Genomic DNA, 11,106 nt, shown 5'->3' on the forward strand with positions numbered 1-11,106 from the left:
TAGTTCATGCCTCCTGGTCTCATCTGTATGGATGGTTTTGGTAATAAGATTCTAAGATCAACCCATTGAAAGTCCTACCTAGTTACTACTTTAAAATGGTGGATGCCCTCAACGGCCCAGTGTCCACGCTCAAGCAAGTTACATCCAAGTTGAGTCCAACATGTGTCTTTACATCCAGACCTGCCCTCCTCCTCTGAGAAGAGAGTGCCCCCTAATGGCCTGAGATAGCACACGCACTTGTTCCGAATCAATCCTCCCTCAACGCATTGGAGCAAATCTCAATAACTACTTGAATGGTATGGTAAAACTTGGGATGAATTGTGGATTATATGGGATAGTAGTGGAATAGATTGAATCCTAGTGAATTCTCAGAGGTTATTCCTACGTCTCGATTCACATAAACGCATCCCTCCGTACTTTGTGGGCCTATGTCACTGTTCGCCCGCCCCCCAACAGCACGGTGCCTGACGATGAGCTCTGCTCACTGGATCTTGTAAAGGTGGCATTATTTATTGCGCTTGTCATCTGTAAAACATATCATATCTACCTCCTGCTGGAGCAGAACAGCACGGCATGGGAATGGGTTTGTCTGTCCATGTGAGGACAGGGGGGGGCTCAGACCCTCTCACCCCTTCTACAACCCCCAAACGGTGTTGCCCAATACATGCCTAAATTGTATGTTCTTTGATGTAATTAATGATATATGGACAACCTACTTCGGCATCCTCTTACAAGAGTTATGACTGCACTGAAGGAGCAGTTCATTCCGGCCCCCAGATGCTGTAAATATTCATAATCCGTGGTAAATGTTCAAAATGTCTGATCCCTTTTCTTTACCTGTAGTGTGTTAAGAGGAATCACACATAACTAATCCCCCAAAATGTATGACATTTTAAAGTTTAAAATACACGCGGCAGCACATTTATCCAATAACCCCACTACAAATACTGAATATTCAAAAGAAATGTATTCAATTCCCAAATTTTATAATAAAGAGAATCAATTGCTTATATATCACCTTGTACAGACTGCTTTAAATTCATTAGAGTTTTATGTATTAGCTTAAACTTGTTGAAAACATTCCAACCCGCCAAGAGGGTTTTCATTGGGTCAACATCTGGCTGCAGTACATCTTCCTGCATGGTGAACTGTATCTAACAGCTTCAAAACACTACCAGATTCCCCACAGAATCCGTAAATAGCACTGGAGTCACTTTGCTGAGTTAAAGTTGGTAAGTTGACAAAATTGTTTGTATTGGAAGCTTCAGATTTAGTATTAACAGTTGTGGCAGCAGAAGTGCTACTGTTGTTACACAAGCTTTGGCTATAAGCCAATGGCAGGTAGGTTTGTGACCTGGCGCAGAGGAGGAGTATCAAAGAGGCAGATGGGAAACAAGACCCTGACTTGCATTGTATTGACATGGCATCCATGAGTGACAGATGATAGACTCGCTTAGTGCATGTCAATGGACTTAAGCGACTGCACATAGCTGCAAATCTTGGGTTGGTGCTGGCAATGTCTAAAACTGGCAAGTACAGAGAGTACAGAGATATTGTTATTCATGTTGGTATCAACAGTGTTCGGATTAAACAGTCAGAGGTTACAAAGCAGAAGATAGCGTCAGCATGTAAATTAACTAGAAAGATGTGTCAGCAACGAGTAATTGTCTCTGGCCCACTCCCAGTTAGATGAGCTCTACAGCAGACTCACACAACTCAATTGCTGGCTGTAAAAAGAGTTCTGCCCATCACAGGAGACAGAATTTGTACATAACTGTCTCTCTTTTTAGAACTTGCCCATAAAAAGAGCCTGACCTGCTGAAGAGCGACGGACTCCATACTAGCCGGAGTTTACACTCAAACAAAGGCATGAAAGCTATTCAGGCTATCAATTAATCACATTTATTTATAAAGCCCTTTTTAGCTTTCACTTTGTGACAACTGCTTGACCAGATGGACAAGGAGCATGACCAGATGGACAAGGACAGGGACAACATGGGGGGGGGTCAGCAGAGTTGCAGCTGAAAGTTTCAGGTATCGTCTTGATCTGCAACACAACCAGGAGGCTTTTGGACAGGGACAGCAACGGGTCTTTCAAGCCTGGTACTCCGGAGGTGTGGGCCAGGACCTCATGTCCTCTTAGGTTCAAAACAGGGCAGGAGACAGGAAAATTTAGAAAATACATTCCTTAGATCTACAAGGATTTATAGAGAAGGAGAACTGACCCTACTCCCCCAGCACAATAATATAGCAGCGTAAGACCTTGGGGCTCAGACAGGGGGGTCCAGTGACACTGTGGCCCTATCCGGGGGAGGCCCCGGACAGGGCCCAACAGGCAGGAAATAAATCCACCCACATTGCCAAGCATCAATCAAAGGGACATCCACCAACCACAACCATCCTGAATGAGGGCTGAGTATTGCCAGCAGAGTACAGCTCAATTGCACAAGTGTGCAACAGAGACAACAACAAGCCAGTGACTCTGCCCATGAATGGCATTGGAGGGAGGGCATCCCAGTGGCAATGAGAGCCCACCTGGCAAGACAGCAAGGGTGGACAGTATCAAGCCTTTCTGGTCACCTTCACACCCCTGGGCCAGACTACACTTAATCAGAGACCATGCTGTAGAGATGAGTCTTTAGTAGACACTTGACAGTTTGCAACTTTAAGTGTCTACTAAAGACTCATCACTTCAGCAAGGTCTATGTTTAAGTGTAGTCTGGCCCAGGGGTGTGAAGGTGAACATAAAGGCACTGGATTTACAAGCCACCCTTGCTGTCTTTGCCTTGCAGGCTCTCATCTCCTTCTCCAATGCAATTCGGGGGCGGAGTCACTGGCTTAATCTAGTTCAAAAGTGGGTAAACTAAGGCTGAAGGCAGTTCCATCCGGCCCGCAAGACAGCTCCATCCGGCCTGCGAGACAGCTCCATCCGGCCTGTGAGACAGCTCCATCCGGCCTGCAAGACAGCTCCATCCGGCCCGCGAGACAGCTCCATCCGGCCCGCAAGACTGTTCCATCCGGCCTGCGAGACAGCTCCATCCGTCCCGCGAGGCAGCTCCACCCGGCCCACGAGGCAGTTCCATCCGGTCTGCGAGACAGCTCCATCCGGTCTGCAGTAGGTAATACAATTATTTTGAGGGGAAGTAAAAAGTAACTCACCAGCCCATTCTTATACATCTATATCTGATTTTTTATTATTTAAACATTATTAAGGATCTACTGTATTAAATGTTTTAATTACTGCCCTTTTCTGGCCCCCAAATCACTCATGATTAACAAATGACAAAACGTGGCCCATTTAATTTCTAAATCCTGAAAAGTTTGCCCTCCCCTGCTCTAGTTCCACCTTGCCATCCTCGTGCAACGGGAGCGGGCTCGACTCCGCCCTCTTTCAGGGTAGTTGTGGTTGGTGTACATGTTGGTCTGATGTTGGGCAATGTGGGTGGAGTTACCCCCTGTCTGGTTGGCCCTGTCCGGAGTTACCTCTGGACGGGGCCCCAGTGTCTCTACTCCGCCCTCTTTCAGGGTAGTTGTGGTTGGTTGGTGTACATGTTGGTCTGATGTTTGGCAATGTGGGTGGAGTTATCCCTGCCTGGTTGGCCCTGTCCGGAGTTACCTCTTATTATGCAGGTGGACTAGGGTCAGTCAGTATGGTTTTATGTCCCAAATGTTTATGTTTCATTAGTATATGTGATGGGGACAAGGACCAGTCTGGAAAGTATTCCCAGGTATCCTGATGAATCTCTAACTTTCCTGGTGTCCTGTTCAACCTTAGAAGGACGTGGGCCCTTGGACCGTGCCTTGGGACCGCCTGACCCGAATGACTGGTGGCTGTCCCAGTCCAAAGTACACCTGGTTGTGTTGCAGGTCACGTTAGTGCCTGATGATTCCTGCTGCCACTGCCCTCACCACACTTGACTGTCTCTGTCCTTGCCTACCTGGCTAAGCAGCTGAACACATCCCACATGCCTTTATTGACCTGCTTGTCATCTGAACATGCAAAAACAATGACGTGGCCCAAAAGCTCAGGTACTCTTATCATTTTCACCCAGTACAGTCAGAAGAGGACTGGCTACACCTAAAAGTCTGGTTCCTCTCTAGGTTTCTTCATAAGATTCAAACCAACTTAGATTTTTTTCCTATCCACTGTACATCAACTCTGCTTGTTCTTGCTATTCTGGGTATCAGGTGGGGTGTCTGTAAAAGCACTTTGTGACAACTGCTGATGTAAAAAGGGCTTCATAAAGTACATTTGATTAGTTGCTACTTACTGATTTTGAAAGCAAGACAGTAGTGTTAAGGGAACGCATCGTGTGAGGAAGGATGTAGTTGAAATCAGAGTGAGGAAGGAGATAGTTGTGGCAAAACGGGGTGAGAAGGAGAGATTTTTGGGGAGGACTGATTTATAGGCTCCCTATAATCCAGAGAGGCCCATGTTAAGGCCAGCAGTTAAAATGATATAGACACCCTGACATGGTGCAAAGGAAGGTCTGGCAGCCATGGTCATCAGGGAGATAAGACTCAGAGTTCACCATCGGGGCTGAGAGTATGCAGGTATATTGCATTCCTGCTCAGAATTACCTTTAAGTCAAACAGGCTCTAGGTCAAAGGATTGGTGGGGTGAATTATGACAAACACACACACACACACACCTACAGTGGAGCAACTTTACTTGTGTACAGGCGGGCTGTGACCAACTGGGGGAGACAAAGCCCTTACCAAGTGAATGCTGTCGTTAACATTATCAGTTAAAGATGCAGTCTGGGACATGCATCTATTTTGAACCTCTCATTTTGGGATGGATGTATAATATGTTGTTCATATGTGCATAATCCATGAGTAGGATCGCTATCATACCTAAATTACCCATGAAATCTCAAATTTGAAAGCGAGTGGTTTTGATAAATTGAGGCTCAAATCAACATGTACATTATTGAGCAAACACTTTTTGGCTTGCGAATGCCTCTTACCATCTTCATAAATGTTCTGTATTTCTGTATTACATAATACATGAATAAGAATGATTTAATTAAAAACAGAAGGGAAATTATGTCTAACCAAATGTTTTATTCAACTGTGACAATTTTAGAGTTGATTAATGAAGTAACGAAAGTCATCACCTTTGAAAATTTCACTGCCAATGAAATCACTAGACATTATTAACACACCAAATGAAGGATCAAATTATTTTAGCCGTGAAATGCACACAAAGTAAAATGTCCTCTTATGATCTTCATATTGAAGAGGCGCTGATGCTACATGGACACAGAGGGAGCAGTCTGGGTTGACTCATCTTACTCAAGGAGTTGTGATTGGAGTTGAACAATGTAATTTAAACAGATCTCACCTTGTCTCAATGTAACTTCAGACCTATCTATCAGCACCAATTTCTAAGTTCAATACACGGTTTGTTTTAGGTAGAGATTAAATAATGTAATGACATTTGTTCCGCTCTGTGATAGTTTCTGGTGGAAGCAATCGTTGAGCATTGTCTGATCATTGGGGATGCCAGAACGGAGTGAGACAGGGCTAAAGCACCTCAAGAATAAGCCTATCACCCCATTTGTGCATTTACTGTAGTGTCTCTGTAGATGTAGTGTATCTATTCAAAAAATATATATATATTTGTTTTCAATTTCAACATTTGAGTCATCAAATAGGCCAATTCATCAGCTATTGTAAAAATATTGGTGTTCAATATAGGTATCCTGCACACCATTCCTTATTCATGAAAAGACCTACTGGTTGTCAGTGGCAACTGGGTTATCATCTCATGATGAGGTGACATTCTCACAGGGTCACCACAGATTATGGATAGACCCGACTGTGACCTCATCAAGGACGCCTCAGTTGGGATGAGCAAAAAATCACCTTTCCAATTCACACATGCATGTTCAAACACATGTACGTATGTAAAATAGGGCACAAAACCAATTATTATTCCTAAAATGTGGGTCAGATCATGTTATGACAGAAACAAATGAAAAAACCTATAGACCTCAGCACTGAAAAACAGTTTGGATCCATCAAGAACAGACAGACTTCACTGTAGGTTCTGTAACATATTTCATGAGGCCTATTTGTCAACGTGCAGTATAATTCGCGGTTGAATATTCTTTCTTATGTTACACCCTCTACCCTGAAAGAAACAGCAACGGCACCAGAGATTTGGGACGTAGGCGGAACTTCTTATACAATGTCCAATAGAAATTGGAGACACTGGATGTAGTTTAAAAGGTTACAAGGAGTGTGGTCCAATAGGAAAAGAGAATTGGATTCGAGTCATCTGCCATAAAAACCATCAACCAATTGCACTTAATGCGCTTCACTGAAAAGACCCCTTACAGGACAGGTTAAAAGAAGTGACAAGATTAACAACAAATCACAACAGAAGGCGGTTTCATTTTGTCCAATGGACGTTTAGGACGCAGTAAGTAAGCTTATAAATGACAAGGTGACAGCTGTCTGAATGTACATTGACTGCTGCTGTGAGCGAGAGAAATTTATCCCGGACCCCTTGCCTTGTATTCTTTCTGTAACATAAAAGGTGAGGAATTGATGTGTTATTATGTTATGTAATTTCTTTATGATTATGATTACGTCGTGAACACTTTCAAATGTACTTCGCCGAATGCAAGGGCGACTAGATAACGGTAACATGCTATGTAGCTAACTAGCAATCCACCGTTAGGCTAGTGCGGCCATTCAATGACTTCTTCTCCAGAAGGACATCTTGCGGTGAATATAGATTATTTTCTTAGTTCCGAATACTTCTCGGATAAGCGTCCACATGTCTCATGCTTGGACGTTAACCTTGAAATGTTTGTGTAAATCCATTAATGGTGTGGTACAACCAACTCAATGCTGCGGTTAGGTACGGCAAAATGTCTGACTTGCGCTTCCATCTCTGGCCATGGCCTAGTAGTACTGCTACTTAAGCAAGTCAGTGTTTGCAGTAGTGGTCAGTAATAACTCATGTCTTTGGGATTACGGACGTCTCACAATTTCAGTCAGACCTTCTAGTTGACGTTTTATGCACCAAATGTAACGTCCTTGTAGTTCCTCCTTGTATCATTTTGTGGGTGAATTTTGACCTTCACGTCTTGAACTGGCAGCGAACTGCAACCGCTATCAGTGTCCAGCTGAAGTACTGTAATACACCCAGCTTCCTACGCTAGTTATTTATGAACTGGAAAGCGGTCTGTACTACCACCAAGTCTTCCTTGCACCACCAGACATGGATATAACAATCACTTTACTGAGTGACTTTCATATGGGGTCAACATTGCTAGCTAGGTTTTTACACGGCGAAACCTTAGGTTGTGGTGCGTGTTACATGACCTGGGGTGAAATGGCGACGAGGAAAGGGTGTGTACTAAAATACTACTAAATCAATTATCCTGTCTGGGCTTTGTGGTTTCAACCAGTGCTATTTGATTAACGTTCATTAACCTCGCGTCTTTGGAAGCGAAGTTTAGTCCGATCATAGCTTGGCTCCCTTGCTGTACTATATAAGCCCAGTCAAGTTCCAGGTGTTTAAAAAAGGCTCTTGTGTTTCATTAAACAAATGTTTGCCATTGTAGTCTAGCGTGTGCTTTAATATAAAGGAACTTGTGGACATTGACGTCTGACAGGTGTATGCTGAACTTTGACCTGTTTGTTCCCTCTATACTCTTATGAAGCCATAGAAGTTCAGAGTATGATGTTCCTAAGTGGCAGACTAGAAATGTTCTTTCAAACACGTTTTATTTTAATGCATTGTCTAATTTAGAATTGATAATCTGGGCGTAAAGGTTTGAACATGTTGATTCTTTATGCAATATGTCTAACCTCCAAACATTGTTAGTACGGGAACTTCAATTTTTATGTGTCCCCTGCTTGCCATCACATGGTCAGGTTGCTTTACCTGATTTCGTATAGTAGGTTGATCAGAGGTTACTAAGAGTTAATTAATGTGTGCACTTGTGGTACATTGTTCCTCCTTCCTTATGTAGAAAATGGTGCGATTTATGCTAGGTTTTTTATTCCTGCTTGTATAGTATAGCGGATGACTGTGGAACAATAGGAAGTTTAAGTCATGAATAGCAGTTCCATTAAAAAGCCCTTTCTCTCTCCACAGATATCAGCTATGTATGCCTGTGCTAAGTTTGTGACCTCACCTGCTGTGGTATGTATACCCTAACAAACATTTGTTTGTCCCAACATTTCGTTGTCACTGATCAGTCTGGTCCCCCCCCCTCCCCGGTAGGATGTGAGATTTGAGCCAGAATAGTTTTGTTGTGGGGGGGTGAGTTAATGTGAACGTAACCTAAATAGCTTCAGTGTGTTGTGCTTTCTGTATGTAAAACAGACATCACGAAGTTTCAACCTTGTGTGCTAATCGAGCGCTACAGTATTAGTCTTTACTAGGACGATATGTGGTTCAGAAAATTGATCCTGACATGATTACTCCATGGAGTCTACCTGCCCACGTAATCCTCCTAGTCCATTAGACGCAGCTCTGTTTGGTCATGAATGACCATGATGCACTCGAACTCACCTCCCTGTAATCCAGATTTGTCCGTCTCTGTTCCCAATTACTGTAATTAGGAGATGGTTTTTGTAAGCTGTAGATCTGTCTTGGGTGGGCATGGGCAACCCTGATCCAGGGGGAGGGATTCAACTCGCCTGTAAGACCTGGTGTGTTGAACTCAGTCCAACAGTGGTAAAATTCAGCACACTGGGTCTTCTAGGTCAGTTGGATCCAAATCCAGGGTACCATGTGGTTCTCCAGGGACAGGGTGGTCTCCTGGCCTTGATTGATGTGTTGTCTCCTGTAGCTGCGTGGGGGGTCCAGGGTCCTCGCCCGGCCAGTCTCCGTCTCCGTCTTTAACAGACCCGAAGCCAGAAGTGAGCAGCAGGTGAGCATCTTCAAATCAAATTTAAATGAACCATTTCAGTCACTCACTTGTGTAGCTGTTCTCTTGCCCTGTGCCCAAATGTTGACTCTTCCTTATCTAATTGGTCTGACACAAGATTTCAGTTCTGGGTCCGTTTGTGTTAAGCGACTGGGGATGGGGAGTTTCTTGGAAACCCAATTGGAAAATTACCAACAAAACTTTAAGCAAGCTCTCCCATCTCTATCAGAGATCATAATGCCTGTGAATTGGAACTAATGCTGACAGTTAAGTAGCGTTTATGTAGTCTGCTTACTAGAGATTAGTTGACAGACTCTTATTTGCCCACATTGCAAAAAGCGTTCATTGTTTACTGCCTAGTTTCATTGTTTCCTGCAGTCGTTGGTGTCAAGGATGCATGTGCATCTGTGCCTGATTGGAAAACCGTCAACGTCTTCATCTTGTCCCCTTGTTCTGTCTGGTCCGATATGAGACTGATTTGAGTTGGTTTATTGGGATTGTCATTAGCTTTAGTCATTAGACCATACAACCATTCCGTTGTGGTGTTCAGAGATGTGGATATGCCTCTGGGGTGGGTTTCTGGTCCTGGTATTGATCACTGTTCTCTGAATCTCTCCCAGGCCCTGTTGCCCGTCTGTGAGGCGTCCATTCTGACCCGGGGACTCCAGACCAGCGCCGTGTCCAGAGACATTGACACTGCCGCCAAGTTCATTGGCGCTGGCGCCGCCACAGTGGGAGTTGCTGGATCAGGGGCTGGAATCGGGACAGTGTTCGGCAGCTTGATCATCGGTTATGCCAGGTGACGGATGGATGACCAGGGGAAAGTCCAGGGTGCCAGACTATCGCCTAATGGGGCAGATCAGTTGTGTGAACTGTTGCACCACATTTCTTTGGGGAAGACTAGACCATGTCAGTTCATGGGTTAATGAACTGATGTGACTCAACACTTCAATTTTTCCATGTCGATTCTGGCTGTGAAGAGTGTACTTAATTCAGATTTAAAACTAAGGTCATATCAATCTGTGCACTGTCCAGCTCTGCATGCAGACCAGAGGAAGGCATATTCCTGATCTTGCACAGTCTATGCACATCTGCAGGGTATATTTAGAAATCAAATGCTTGTAAAATGGTTTGTGCTATATTAAGCTCTTCAGTGACAACTTAATTTTCAAGGTTTTCAAATACACTGCTTATTTGTGCTTTGCCAGAAGTTTGCTATTGCCTTGGGCTGCTCATCTGGGCCTATTAGATTTTTATTGTTCAGGTTCACAAATGTAGTGTTTTAAAGAACTGGAACACTTGTAGTTTTCATCCTCTCCAAAAGCTGAAACTGATTCAGACCTGGGATGCCATATGATTGCAGTTAGCTAGCAGGTATAAAACAAAGTGTTTCTCCCTGTGGATGAAGAGCCCTGCTCTAATCAAACCAAATTAATTAATCTTGCCAAGCTACATGCACTTTCTGTATTAGACACTATTTGTATTGGGTCATCTGGAATGAGTCCCTAGTAGCGGTCCCAGACCTTTGTCATTAAATGTTACCAAGGATTGAGGTCCACTTCCGGAAGCCCATGTAATCGCCATTTAATAGCAGGTCTGCTTGAAATGTACAAAGCTTCAGCCGGTTACTGAAGACCAATGATCTGCTTCTGGTACTGCTGTGTTTAGTCTTAACCCTGAACTCTGTTCTCTCTGACAGGAACCCTTCTCTGAAGCAGCAGCTGTTCTCATACGCCATCCTGGGCTTCGCCCTGTCTGAGGCCATGGGGCTCTTCTGTCTCATGGTGGCTTTCCTTATTCTGTTTGCCATGTGATTTGCTGTCGCCCTGTTCCTTGTCACCTCCCTCCACCTGGGCAGTCGGAACTGATGTGCATCCCGCCGGGCCGTGGCATCGCCATTCCAAAAAATGAAAATCCTACCTTTTTTATGTTTTGCTTTTTTGTTCCTCAAGTTCTCAAAGATCTTGGTTTAGACGGTCTGTCTGAATAAAAGGTTGGAATAACTAGGTGTCAGTCTGAATTTCTTTATTGGGTTAAGGGCCTAAACTGAGACCTGAGTACTCAACCAAGCCATTCTGGTACTTATCGCCCTGCCTGCTCAACCAGGAAGCTTTAGCTGGTACATATGCGCTGAGGGGAACATGTTCTTCAGCCAGGAATGGAGGTTACAGCATCCTCAACGCAAGGGGTCTCTCCAGGTGCCACCAAA

At 44.1% G+C, this 11,106-nt stretch overlaps 1 protein-coding gene across 1 annotated transcript; it reads left to right on the plus strand.

The window, feature by feature from the left end:
• The first annotated feature begins 6,473 nt into the window (after positions 1-6,473).
• atp5mc1 (ATP synthase membrane subunit c locus 1) lies at positions 6,474-10,895 on the plus strand. Its single transcript, NM_001310852.1, is given in 5 exon segments — positions 6,474-6,547; positions 8,120-8,167; positions 8,820-8,900; positions 9,518-9,696; positions 10,597-10,895. Coding segments are annotated over 4 exon segments (414 nt in total). The 5' UTR covers positions 6,474-6,547; positions 8,120-8,128; the 3' UTR covers positions 10,712-10,895.
• The last annotated feature ends 211 nt before the right edge of the window (positions 10,896-11,106 follow it).

This window comes from Esox lucius, chromosome 11 (assembly GCF_011004845.1).
Source record: "Esox lucius isolate fEsoLuc1 chromosome 11, fEsoLuc1.pri, whole genome shotgun sequence".
NCBI classification, from domain to species: Eukaryota; Metazoa; Chordata; class Actinopteri; order Esociformes; family Esocidae; genus Esox; species Esox lucius.